A 13,723-nucleotide genomic window follows, 5' to 3' on the forward strand; every position below is an offset into this window, starting at 1 on the left:
AGATGTGTCATACTTGTCCCCATGTCGCAGAGTGGAGTCCAGGGCTCACCGCGGGCAGGCTGGGTGTTGGCGTTGACAGCCTGTCCTCGTGTGATGCCATAATTCCATTTTTGGGGAATCTAGTCTAAGAAGGTCTGGATATGGTGATTTTTCCCCACCCAGTTACTGACCATGGTGTTATTTGCCACGTGGAAAACCTGGGAATAACTTCATGTCCAATAGGAAACCATCTGAGCAAAACGGTGTCGTAGAGTCTTCCAGATAACGCCCTTGATCACCGTTTTGTGAGTTTCTGTTGTGACATAAGGAGGGAAAACATACACCGTGGCACCTTGGTTAATTGAAAGAAAAAACAGGCATGCACAGAGATGTTCAGGAACGCCCAGATGTTAATACTGTTCTTCTCAAGGCAGAAAGTGTCTGGGGTGTTTACTGTATGTGTGTGTGTCTGTGTGTGTGTCTGTGTGATTTTCCCAAAGACCACTTTAGTTTTAGAATAGAAGCACTTTAATGGAGAAGTAAGTAGTTCTTCAACCTTTTCACCTGACACAGGCAAAAACCTTCCAGAATGTTCTCTTCACTCAGAGGAGCTGGAGGCCAGGGCTAGGCCAGCTGCAGGGGAGCCTCCCTCCCTGTGGCTCTCCAGGCCGGGGCGCCGCCCTCATCTTGGGGCTCACAGAGCTGCTGCCTGGAGCCACCGACTACTTCTCATATTCGTGCGGGCAGCCGGTGGGGCGTCTGTGTGTCCGTCTTCGGCGCCGCACGTGACCGTCAGCGCAGGCGGGTCCGGTCCTGTCTTGCAGCTGAGAGAACGGGGCGCCGCCGGCCCTTCCCCCAGACCCACTTGCGCCGGGGCTGCGCCTCCGTCCTGGCTGCCGCTTCTTTCTGGAATCGGATACCTCAGGTGTGGGCCCTGCCGTTCACTCGCCGATGGTCCCCCTTCATGTACCAACCCGGGGAAGCATCAGCTTCCGCCGAGGCTGTGCGGGAAGCTGGCTGGGGCGTCTGGGCCGGAGCTGGCTGCCGGGTCCCTGGGCGCTGCTGGCGCCGAGGACAGATCCACACCGGAGGGAAGCTCAGTACTTCCGCACGGACGGAAGCCAATTGGGGTTGAGGGTTCTGACGCTGGAAGCGGGGACCAGAGTGGGGGCACGGCCGGTGTGCTCGACCACAAGATCTTGGACAGCGCGGTTGTAGATGCCTCACGCTCCACAACATCGTGCCAGGAGAGGCGCCGCCATGGAGGAGGGCGAGCCCTGAGTGGGGATGCTGGGGGCCTCCATGGGGGTGCTGGGACCGAGTCCAATGATGGCAGCTCTGGAAGGGAAGAGAAAGCCGGGGGACAAGCTGGCGTCCGACGCGGAGGAAGAGTCACCCGCGGGAGGGACGACCGAGACGCAGCAGGTGCACAGGGTGGACGCAGGGGCTGAGGAGCTGCGGGTCGTACGCCAGGAGCGCCCTGTGGAGGGCCTCTGGGGCCGGAGGGAGGTGCAGACCCGCCTCGGACCACAGGCCATCTGGGCTGTGGGAGCGCACGTCTGCCTTCCCTCTGGGGGACACGCAGCCTGGAAGCGGTTGGTCTGGCTGGTCTGCTGACTTGGGGTTCAGGGAACTTCTCAAAGAAGCCAAGGGTGTGGGGGTTTGTTTGCTGCAGAGGGACATTCCAGAGGGCACCCTGTAGGAGAGAGGGAGGGGGGAAGCAGGAGTCATGGGGAGGATGCGGCGACGAGAGATGGCCGCGGGGGTGGGCATTCAGCACCCGCCGAGGGGAGTGGGCTGGGGTGGGTGCTGGGGCCACCTCGGGGCAGCACTGCAGAGTGAGTCCTCCGACCCGCGGATGTGGCTGGACGCTGGAAGGAGTCGGCCTTGGCCCGGACTGATTGTGCTTTGAGGGACCCACTGAGACGAGCCCTGGGAATGCAGCCCCATGGTTCTAAGCTGACCTGAGGGTTCTGTGGGCCAGGAGAGAAGACTGGAAGCCACGCACAGAGCAGCCTCTTCTCCGTGTTCCCTTCCTACTGGGGAGCCCCCTGGCAGCCTATTGCTGGGGGGACAGAGTGATTCCTGGTTCCCTTTCCCGGGACTCACTGCCCAGAGTTGGGGGGCGGCCCCTTGCCTCCATATGTCTACACTGCTTTCAGGTCAAAAGCCCTGTTTCCCAGACCTTTCAGGAGCACGTCCGTAGTATAAAGCTAAGCATGCTTCCCCCCACGGAGCCCGGAAAGGGGCTCCTGTGCCCGAGGAAACTGGAGAAGCACCAGAGAAACAAACGTGCGGCCGTCGTCTCTCGGGGTCCTGACAGCAGATCATGGAAATGTGTTTTCTCATTTCCTCGTGTTCCACGGCTCATGTGTCCCACAGCTGCGATTTATTTTCAGAGCAGACTCCGGAGTTTGACAGTCAGGCTGGCTTGCTTCGCAGCTGAAACCCTTTGCCGTTTGGTAGATGATAAAGCGAGTGACAGTTTACCCGGGAGCAGCTGCAAGGGGCCGGCGTCTGCGAGCGAGACAGACAGACAGGTGTCAGCCCTGGGGCGGCCGCCCGCCCAGACCCGGACCCCCGCCTGGGGCCCCACACAGGCAGTGCCAAGCTCTCGGAGACAGTGGGGCGGGCCTCTGCTCGGGGCTGAGTTCTAGTGGATGTGTCCTGCCTGGACGTGTTTGGGCTGCTGTGGGTCCGGCCGTGTGCCCTGCGGCCTCCCTGCTACTGTGGGTGCTGGGTGGGGGAGCCCACGAGGGGTCTGGTTCCTGCCCACTGTGCCGTGTCTGGAATGTCTGACGGACACACAGGAGGTTCCGAGAAAGGTCCTGCCGGAGGTGCTGTCTTGGTGTCCTCAGCCCTGAGGCCCGGGGAGAGTGGGACAGAAGGCCCAGGCTCTGGAGTGCCACCAGCAATGGAGAGACAGGAGAGGTTCGGGATGAGAAGGGTCCAGGAAAGAGGGACTGGTTGAGGACAGGAACCAAGTGGAGAGGGACTGCTTAATATCTGTTCAGTTTGCCTGCACACAGCGCCCCGGTGACCGGACTAGAGCTGCCCACGGGCTGGCCGTGAGTGGACAGAGCACAGGGAGCAAGAGAAGGAGCCTCAGGGTCAAAGAAGGATTTGTTTGCCCCCTACCCCAATGAGCGACAGGGATCTGACGTGTTTGAATAGTGGAGGGGCCTGGTGGGAGGGTCTGGGGGACGGAGCAAGGCCCAGGCTCTCAGCTCTCGGCTGGACTCTCAGGGAGGAGATGCGGCGTTTCCTCTGTGGTGGGAGCGAGGTGGGGGGTGGTGCAGGTCAGTTTGTTTTGATGTAGAAACACAAATAGAAGTAAAAACCCATTGATACTCACGTTACTTAATGCCAGTTTTGTCACAAAGTCCTTTCCTGGGGCGCACACAGGTCAGTTCAGCCCCGTGCACTGGGCCAGGAACTGTCCACGGTGCTAGGATACAGTTTTCCATTCAGTCAGTACCTTCCTGCTGACTTCAGAGTCAAGGTCATGGTAAACGGGCAAGCGGGCACGTCGGTCTGGTGCAGCGTGGCAAGTGAGGGTGGGGGGTGTCTGTTTCCTCCCACACACATGACGGTGCCTGGCTCACATTTGCACCCCCAGGGCCTCACGGGGTGCCTGGCTCTACAGAAACTCGTGATAAATACTGAGGGGGTGAGGGAGGGGCAACTGGATGGGGGTGGGGAAGCTCCACCTGCAGAACCCAGAGGAGGCCTCCCAGGGGCCGTGACAGGCAAGCGGGTCCCGAGGACAAGTAGGAGTTCGCCAGGTGCCCCTCACGTGGAACAGGGTGTGGACTTGGGGCAGAAAGCACGTGCCTGCACACGTGTGAGCAGGAGGCCCTCGCGGCGCGGGCATGCTGGCCGGGTCTGGAGTCGCGCACACCCTGTCCAGGGGCCACTGGCCACGGGCGCTCACGGAGCACCCGGGATGGGGGCATTGGAAAGGAGACATGCCCTGTGTGCGCGAGGCACACCAACATCAAAGTCTCAGGGAGCGAAACAGAATGCAAAGTACCCCGAGGGGCTTCACGCGCCAAAACAGTAATACGCCAGGTGTATCGTTGCAAACGGTGCCTCTGTTTCTTCCGACTCCTTAAACGCAGGCCTGCTGGGACACGGAGAGTTACACGGGCGGCTCCGACGTTTCTCTTGGCGGGGTACCCGGAAGTGGGGCGGAAACGAGTGGGAGGGGCAGGCAGCCTGGGAGAGCTTCCGTCAGTGCTGCAGCCGGGAACACAGGTGTGTCGCCCGATGCGTGTGGTCTACACAGCTGGCGGCTGCATGCGAGGCGGGACGCCGGAGGCTGGGAGCCCGTGAGCCTCAGCCGAGGGATGGCAGGAGGAGGGAGGCAATGGAGAGACGGGGGGCGTGCAGGGGTGATGGAGGGAAGCACTCTCGCAGGGCATCCGGCCTTCCGACCTCGACTTCCCTGTGGACGGTGGTGCCTCGGGTAGGGGAGCAGCGGCTGGTGCTGGCCTTGACGTGCGGCTGGCGGTCTGGGCCTGGGGCGGAGGGATGGAGGGGTGGGTGCTGGGGGCGTGCGTGCAGGACTCTCAGTGTGCGGAGGCAGTCGTCCCTGGAGTGGATAAAACTGGCAGGGGGCCCAGTGGGAGGAGAGACGGTGGGCCACTGAGGTCTCCGGGGCAGGAGCGGAGGAAGGGGGTGGAGACTGAGGAAGCGGGTGTGGTGCAGGTGATTTCGGCAAATGCTGTGCAGCGGAGCGGGGCGGCAGGTGGAGACGGTGTTCTAAAGAAGAGCCGCTTAGAATCGTACGGGTCCGGTGGCTCCCGTGTTCCCAGACGGAACGGTGGGCCTCCGGGAAACAACTCGCACAGCCCCGTTTGTACCCCTTTGCGGAGCATTTGGAGAAGCGCTCCGCCCCTCCGGCCCTCCGCCCCCACAACCCCATCAAAGGCCGAGGCTTACCCTGTGTTCCTCTCTCACTTAGGCCGGATCCTGGACCTGAAGACGGGGACGGTCAAGAAGGAGGGGCAGCAGTCTTCCATGAGGATGTGCATGGGCTCGCGGAGGTCCTTCATCTGCAGGATGAGGTCTGTGGGGGACCGGGGCGCTGTGGCTGGGGAGGGGGGGGGTCCGCACCTCCTGTCCTGCCCCAGGCTTTGCTGCAGCCACAGGTCAGGGTCCGTCTGAGAGGCCCCCGTCCCTCGTCCCCGCGTCCACCGTATCTGACTTCCTGTGAGCTCTGCCTCTCCCGGGTTTGCGTCCCCCGGCCCCCAGGTCTCAACTTTCTACCGGTTCCTCAACCTGTCCAGCCTCCACATTTCTCACTGTAGCTTATGTAAGATCGATCAATTTTGTATGTTCTCTTATGTTTCCTGGGCTGAAGGATACTTTTTTTTAGAATTTAATTATCATCCTGCCGACTGACGTTCTCGGTGTAAGTATCTTGGCTCCGGGCGTGAGTGCCAGTTGCCCTGCAGAGAGGGGCTTTGAGTTAACCCTCCCACCTGCTGCGGGGGCGCCCGAGTGACTGCATCGGGGGTCATGAGAGAAGTTTCTGTCCCTGAAGAAGAAAGAACAAGGGTCTTGAGACTTCCCAGCCAGCTGAGACCACCCTGTGCCCCAGGCCATGTCGGGAGGGGCTGTGGGGTGGCTGACGGGGAGTCCACCTGGCCTGAGGGACTCTGGAGGCTCTGAAACCAGGCAGCCGTTCTCATTCATTCAGCTCCGCAGCACGTTTCCCTGCGGGCCTGCCTGTGCCAGGGGGCTGTCGAGGTGCCGGGGTTCAGCCCAGAATAAGGCGAATGAAATCCCCGATCCTGCAGAGCGTGACTTTAGTCAGGGACACAGAAGTGCCACATAGATGCTCAGACTGTGAGTGCTGCTGAGGAAAATAAAACAAATTGAAGGAGTAGGAAGGAGTGGGAGCTACTGGCTCGTGCCTTGGTTTTTAGGCAGGTGAGGAGAGGGCCTGTGGCCACCGTGACATTTTGAGTGGAGATCTGGGAATATCTGGGGAAAGAAAACACCAGGTAGAGGGAACAGCAAGTGCAAAGGCCCTGAGGCAGGGGTGTTCTTGGCCTGCTCAAGGGACAAAGGGGCTACTCTCCCATGAGCACAGTGAATGGGACGTGGTGACAGGAACACTAGCCCAGAAGGTCGGGATGTCAGGTCATCGTAAGGCATCAGCTTCTACTCTGAATGACACGAGAGAGTACAATGTTGGTACAACGCACAGGTGCCTGGGTTAGTGTGCACACCCATCCCCACGTGGCGGGCCTCCAGGACAGCACCCGCTGTGGACTTTCTGAGCTGCCACCCCTAGCTGTCCCCTGTGAAGGCCCTCCCTGGGAGCATCCCCGAGTAGCCTCCATGCCATAAGCACTGCCACGTCACGCCGGCTCAGGCAGCCCCCTCCCTGCCTTGGGCACTCCGGGGGGCAGAGTCCAGTGGCTTTTTGTGGTCCCAGCTCCACACGACCCGGATTCCCGTGAGGCGGGCGGCACTGCCGTCTGTTGAGCCCACGACCTTGTCCTCCAAAGCGGGGTTAGTTTGAGGACGAAGCCAAGAGCCCGGCCAGCTCGCCCAGGCGTTGGGGTCCTGGATCGACCCTACTGGGGGCACACATGTGCACGGGCCCCTGCCCCAGGCGGAGGACACGTGGACCCTTATCTTGGCCGTGTAACGTGGCTGACATCCAGAGCGTTAGCGGTCATGGAGCTGGGAACGGGGAGCCCACGTAAGGGGGATAGATCAAGGAGTGACCCGCTCCTGGCCGCAGGGCAGACCTGGCTGTTCAGAGCCGGGGAGGGGCGGTGGAGGACAGAGGCAGGAGAGGCCCCCAGAGCAGCCTGGCCTCCTGGAAGGACCCTCGGAAAGGCGGTTCCTCCCTCTGTCCTCAGTCTGCCCTTTGCCATCAGCAGCCATTGGACGGCCGGACAGCCGTGCAGGCAGTAGGAAGGGTCCCCGGATGGCAGCCCGAGCCCGAGATGTTTCTTGTCACCAGTGGGCCCCGTGCATGTGGAGCTGCTATCACTGCTGAGGCCTGAAACGACATCCCCGCAGTCATCTCCCGCTTGTCCGCTTTCCTGAAAGCCCCCAGTGGCACAGACATGAGTCTGCAGCTTGGAGCGTGGCCAGGGTTCCCTAGAGTCTTTCTGTGCCTTTCTGTGTCTCCGGGCCGGGCCCCGATCAGTGCCCAGGGGGTCACACTGCCCTGGCCCTCAGGGACAGTCTAGGTTCCAGGGCACATGCAAGCCCACGTCGACACTCTGGAAGGGAACTGGCTGCTGGGCTCGCGGGTCCGTGTGTGACGTCACAGCAGCCCCACCTTTCTGACCACGGCGCTCTAGGCTGTAGTAGCGTGCTGAGGCCTTTACTCATTCTGACTGTTTCTGGAATCACAGGTGTGGAAACGCTCCTCTGGACCACCTCCCTCTGAACAGAATCACCACCATGAGAAAAAGGTTCAGGTCAGTAGGCTTTTCTGACATGGGTCTGGGGCCGTGCCTGGAGAAAGCCTGAGTGCGCTGAGCCACAGGCAGCAGGACCTGGAGAGGGGCTGAGCACAGGGACGGGGTGGGGCACCTGCCTCGGGGCTGCGCGCGGGGTTAGCGGGGAGCTGGGTGCAGCTTCGCAGGAGGGACAGCAGGCTGCTGGGAAGGCAGCATCCAAACCCACAAGGCAAGCCTGACCCCTGTGTCTTAGACGGCAGAGGAGCCATGGGTGGCCGCCAGGTGCTGAGAGCCATCTCACAAATGCTCTTTCTTTAGGAACGGCCTTGGTCCCGTGAAAGAAGGGGAGGCCCAGTACGCTGTGGTCCACTGCACGGGGTACATCAAGGCGTGGCCTCCGGCAGGTAAGTGGGAGCCGCGCACTCATCCCAAGGGAGGTGGGCGCTCTCGGCACCTTACCCTGCTTTCCTGCTAGGGACGTCTTCCTATGGAGAGAGGCAGAAAGCTCTTCTTTGTGGTAAGAACATAACGATCTTCGTAACTAGAAAAAATCGTGCTTCTTGAAGTGAAGGTTTCTGGAAAGCAATCCTGCAGGGGTGGTGGGAGCCTCAGCTGTTTCTGAGTTCTGTCACCTGGAGCCCGGGGTGAAGTCACGGTGGCATTTTCAGACGGTACCTCCGACATGCACTGAGAGGGTTCAGACAGACAGACGGACCGCGGCAGGGTCTGCTGAGGGTGTGGAGCCCTCCTGGCAGCCCTCAGACGGGGGTGGGTGGGATGGAAAATAGCACAGCCGCTTAGGGAACCGGGTGGCCGGTCGTCACAGCGTTAGGCATCGGCCCTGTGACGGGGGAGACCCACTCCCAGGTGAGCTCAGGAGAACCCGAAGCATTTGTCCACCGAGACACGTGCACACGAACGTTCACAGCCACGTTCACGGCCAGAATGTGGAAGAAACCCAGACATGCTCGCCCGCTGACGAATGGAGAAGTAGAAAATGAAGTATCCGCACGACACAGTGTTATTCAGCCCGTCGAGGAAGCAAGGGCCGGACCCGTGCTGCCACGTTGGTGAGCCTGGAAAACGTCACGCTGAGCCTGGAAGAGAAGCCAGATAACAGGCAACACGTGATCCGATTCCGATTATGCGCCGTATCCAGACGAGACGGGCCCTTCCTGACGAAAGTAGTTCTGTGGTTTCCGGGTGCCAGGGGAATGACGGGTCGAGGTACAGTGTGTTTCGTCAGGGTGACACAGGGGTTCTGGAATCAGGTGACGCGGAGGTTCTGGAATCAGGTGACACGGAGGTTCTGGAATCAGGTGACGCAGAGGTTCTGGGATCAGGTGACACAGAGGTTCTGGGATCAGGTGACGCGGAGGTTCTGGGATCAGGTAGGGGTGATGGGCACAGGACTGCGCACGGCTTCGTGGGTACTGCAAGGACAGTGTCACTTGGCTTTCCTGTTCCCCCTCCTCCTGCGTCACCTGCGGCTCTGCTCCCGGGCGGTTCATTTACCCGTGGGCCTCGTCACCCTGCGCACTGTTAGCGTTAATACTCAGAACACACAGAAGTATATTAGCTCAATTAAGAGTAATAAAAATAAAGTTTCTTTTACCTGAATCTCTTCTTTCTCTGACATTCTCCCTTCCTCTCTGTGGATCCGTGTTTCTAACCCGCATTGTCTTCTTCTTCCTGGAGAGCCTCTTGTAACATTTCTTGCAGGACAGCTCTGCTGGTGATGAGTTCTCTCTGTTTCTGTTTTGCGCAGAAAGTCATTTTTGTCCCCCTCACTCGTGAAGGATAATTTCACTGGATATTGGATTTTAGGGTGGTGCAGATTTTCCTCTAATACTTTAAATATTGTCTCTTCTTAGGGCGTCTGGACGGCTCAGGCAAGTGTCTGATGCTTCTTCTTGGCTCAGGTCTCAGTCTCATGGTCGTGAGTTTGAGCCCCACATTGGGCTCCTGCGGGGCGTGGAGCCTGCTAAATGAATGAATGAATGAATATTCTCTCTCCTTGTCTCCATGGTTTCTGATGAGAAGTCCACAGAACTCTTATCCTTGTGTTTCCACAGGTGGTGTGGGACTTTTTGTTTGTTTTTGTTTTGTTTTGTTTTGTTTTAATTTTCTGGCTTCTTTCAAGATTTTTTCTTTGTCTTTGGTTTTCTGCAGAAAACCTCAGTTGTTCCACAACGTGCCTCAGTACTTCATTTTGTTTTGCTTTTTGGTTATTTCTACTTCTTGGTCATGTCTGAGTTTCCTGCATCTGCGGTTTGGTGTCATTAATTTTGAAAGATTCTCAGACACTATTTCTTCAAAGTCCTTTGGTTCGATTCTCTTTCTTTTCTTTTTGGTATTGCGAATGTCCAGGCATTACATTGTTTGAAATGGTGCTACAAGTTGGGGGGTATTGTGTCTGGATTTTTTCTCTCTGTTTTTGTCTCTTTGCATTTTATTTTTGGGACCTTCAATCGACACGTCTTCAAGCTCACTGAGTCTTTCTTGCAGCATCCAGTCTACGGATGACTCTATCAAAGGCAGCCCCCATTTCTGCAGTGTTCGTTGTTTCTAACATTTCCTTCTGTTTTCCTCCTGGAGTTTCCTTCCCTCTGTTTGCGTTACCTCTGTGTTTGTGATCGTCTGTTCTCCCAGTAGAGCCCTTATCGTATGAATTACAGTTATTTTAAATTGCCCGTCTAGTAATTTCAAGGTCTGTGTCATTCGTATCTGAGTCTGGTAATGATGCTTACTTTGTCTCCTCGGGCTGCGTTTTTTCTTGCCTTTAAGCACACCTTGTAAATCTGTGCTGAGATCCAGATGTGACGTGTCGGGTAATAGTGGCTGAGGTATACAGGTCGTAGTGCACAGTTTAATTTAATTTTTCTAGAAGTTGGCCATGTTTAATGTTGGCTGTGTGTACATATACATACATACACACAGCTTGACATAAATACATAAAGTATATATATTTCTTTATTTATGTACTTTTTATTTATATGTCTTCTCCTACGTAAACCATAATGTACAAAATTGTCAGGGTGCTGCTTGCCCAAGGGCCCCAGCTCGACTCAAGACAGGAACTCATAAAGCTGCACTGCCCCAGTGTTCAGAGCCCGGACCTCTGCTCTGTAGATCTAGAAACGGTCATGACGATGCTCTAGAACTGGTCAGCCCCAGCTGTGGGGGAGCCCTCAGAAGCTGACTTCTTTCCCAGGCGCGGTCCTGCCATGCCGTGGGGTGACCTGGTCCCTGACGCTCCTGTCTGTGGTTCAGGGAACCTGCGAGCTTCTGTGCTATTTGTGAGACCAGACGTGTCTCAGAGGGTACGGACAGCCGGGAGAGAGACTCCCACAGCTGTGCAGCTCACGAGCACGCGTGATGGCCACGTGTGTGCCTGTTTCTGAGCAAGGCTGTCCGGCTCCAGACGTGGGCCTGTCCCTCGGGGGGCCCAGAGATGTGTGGCTGGTGTGGGAAGAGGGCAGCCCCTACACAGATGACCACTGCCGAGTGTGGTGAAACCACAAGCTCTGGGGACAGAGGTGGGACCCGCACCCCAAGTGACCCCAGGGTCAGAGGAGTTTCCTGGACAAGGCTTGTCCCTGAGTGGGTCGGTACCACCAAATCTGGCTCTGGGGAGCCTGTCTGGTTCTTAATGTCTTCCTCTTCGGAAGTCGTTAATCATTCTCATCATACCAGGCGAATCCCTCATCCTGTTTCTGGCCGCAGAGTACTCTCCTTCTGACCACTTTGTCTGGGCTCCAGACCTAGGGTATCATGAGAAATGCCACGATCGTCATGTGTCTAACTCAGAAGGTCCTTGTGGAAGGAGCAGAAGAGATGAGTCCAAGACCCAGGGTGCGGGCCCATGGCTGCCCCTGGAGCCTGCACAGATGACCCCACGCAGGCCTTCCTGAAGTCGTATGAGGTCCGTCCCCACGAGCGTTCGGCATGGTCAGGGTGATGGCGCAGCAGGACTTAGCATGATGTCTTCAGCGACCGCCTGTACTTGTGCCAAGTAAGAAAGGGTTGAAGGAGCCAGGGTGTTTGTCTTGGAGAAAGCAAGGCATGACTTCTGTCTTGAAGTATTTGAGGGGGTGTCCTATGAAGGAGGAATGAATCTTACTTAGGATAGTTCCAGAAGGCACAGTTGGGACCAGAGGAAAGTTACCAAAAGGCAGATTTTAACTGAGTTGGAAGAAATGAGCAAAGGTTCTGAACAGGGTATTAAAAACACGGATAAATGTAAACACATACACACACTAAGCAGATGGGAAGTCGTTAGCTCCCTGTTAGAGCTACAAATCGAGATGATTGGTTACGGTCTTCCCTTCGTCCCGTCCTATCAAATGGCCAAAAGAAAAAAGGACAGAATACACAGCATTGGTAAGATTCAGAGAACCGGACGCCGTGATGTGCTGCTGGTGCAGATATTATAAATCAGCGCAGACCTGTAGACTCATTCGCTGGCATTACCAAGTGCTTGAAGATGTCCATTCCCCAGTGGACAGGACTGCTTTTGTAGGAATTCAGTCCGGGAAATTAATCCGAGAAGTTTAAGCTTTATGTGTTACATATACATTCATCTATTCTCTGTTATCTGTTATATATATGTTTCGGCATAATTTATAATCATAAAAGTATTCAATTAGTCTAAATTTCGGGGACGGAGAGTTGGTTGAAGGCAGCACGGAGCGTCTGATGGGATACGTGACCACAGACTAGACTTTGCTGTCAAAGGATACTTAAGGAGGAAGCAGAGTGCTAAGACGTGTGAACAAGAATGGCAGGTTATGCAGCAGAAGCAGATCCCAGGTTTACCTTTGTTGGAAGTGAGTAGCGCGTAACCCGGTGTTACTCTTCTGGGCGTCGGGTTCCTTCCTTGTCTCCTCTCTTCGCTCCTGCATTTGCCTGGCTTTTATGGGATGTTCATAATCACAAAAAAATGATGTTTTTGGTTTTTTTTAAGATTTTATTTATTTGACAGAGAGAGATCACAAGTAGGCAGAGAGGCAGGCAGAGAGAGGGGGGGACACAGGCTCTTTGCTGAGCAGAGAGTCTGATGCAGAATTTGATCCCAGGACCCTGGGATCATGACCCGAGCTGAAAGCAGAGGCTTAACCCACTGAGCCACCAAGGCGCCCCCAAAAATGATGTTTTAAAGAAGTCAGTCCGGGCACGCCTGGGTGGCTCAGCCGGCTAAGCCCCGGCTCTTGCTTTCGGCTCAAGTCATGATATCAGGGTCGTGAGATCGAGCCCCATGTTGGGCGCCATGCTCAGCGGGGAGTCTGCTTGGGATTCTCTCGCCTTCTGTGCCTCCCCGTGCTTACACTCTCTCTTAAAAAGAAGAATAAGAGGAAGAAGAAGCAGCCCATCTGAATTTTCTAAAGCACGTTCCAGACGGTTGGATTAAGTGGCTTGCACTGAATTCAGAAATTACGTCTTTTTTGTTTGCATTTTGGTTTTGTTTTGTTGTTGTATTTCACTGCTGTGCGTCTACAAGGGAGAAGGTTCTGGAACAGAAGCCTGTATCCACATGGGATGATTACAGCCTGCCTCGGGAATGCTCAGCTGATGCCGCTTTTTCTGCGGCGGAGGATACGCGGGCCCTTGCTGGAAACCACACTCTCAGCACGTATGACACTTGGCGCTTCCTGCGGAGATCTCTCTAGACGCCGCGCTGCTTGCATTTCCCACCCCAGTGCTGAGCTCAGACCTGGCTTGGAGCCTCAGACCTGGCTGTATTTCTGAAAGACTGGACAGACGGACGGAGGGTGGGTGGACGGATGGAAGGAAGAAAGAGGAGAAGGGAAGACGGAAACAGAATAGTTGGCCGACGGGGGTGGATATGGGAAAGAATCTCGTGCCAGAATTTCCAAAGGCGCTTGTACAATCCACTTTCCCAGAAGCCTTTTAAGCTGGAAGAGAGTCATGGGGCCGCAACGAGGTGGCTGCGGTGAGGTCATTGGCACGCTCACCCCGGGGGTAAGGTCATGGGACTGGAGCAGTGACTCCCCCCCGACTTGCATGGGGCACTGTGAATGTTCTGGAGCCTTGCTGCCCCTGCTCGCCCCAAGCGCCTTACTTACAAACGTGGCTAGAAAGGCTGAAGTTCTAGGTGCCCATGTTGCTGAAGATCTATTGGCAGGGGCCCTTGGACTTCTCCAGAGGGGAGCAGAAGAGGCAGACCTCGTGCAGCAGACCAGGGCCTCGGGAAAGAGTCCCAGACGACCCACACGCGGCCCGTGGGCCTCCTCCCCGGCCGGCTGGCGGAGCACTTGGACCTCTGCCTGGGGCCCGCCGACACCACCGTG

General features: G+C 56.7%; 1 protein-coding gene across 6 annotated transcripts in view; it reads left to right on the forward strand.

Moving 5' to 3' along the window:
- The window catches only part of ARNT2 (aryl hydrocarbon receptor nuclear translocator 2), a 142,251-nt gene that overhangs the window by 75,888 nt on the left and 52,640 nt on the right, over positions 1-13,723 (forward strand). For all 6 annotated transcript variants that reach the window (XM_059179828.1, XM_059179829.1, XM_059179825.1 and 3 more), the window contains exons 6-8: positions 4,946-5,048; positions 7,365-7,430; positions 7,731-7,816. In XM_059179828.1, the coding sequence (XP_059035811.1) occupies positions 4,946-5,048; positions 7,365-7,430; positions 7,731-7,816 (255 nt within the window). The remainder of the gene's footprint in view (positions 1-4,945; positions 5,049-7,364; positions 7,431-7,730; positions 7,817-13,723) is intronic.

The sequence above is a fragment of the Mustela lutreola genome, chromosome 7, assembly GCF_030435805.1.
Source record: "Mustela lutreola isolate mMusLut2 chromosome 7, mMusLut2.pri, whole genome shotgun sequence".
NCBI lineage: Eukaryota > Metazoa > Chordata > Mammalia > Carnivora > Mustelidae > Mustela > Mustela lutreola.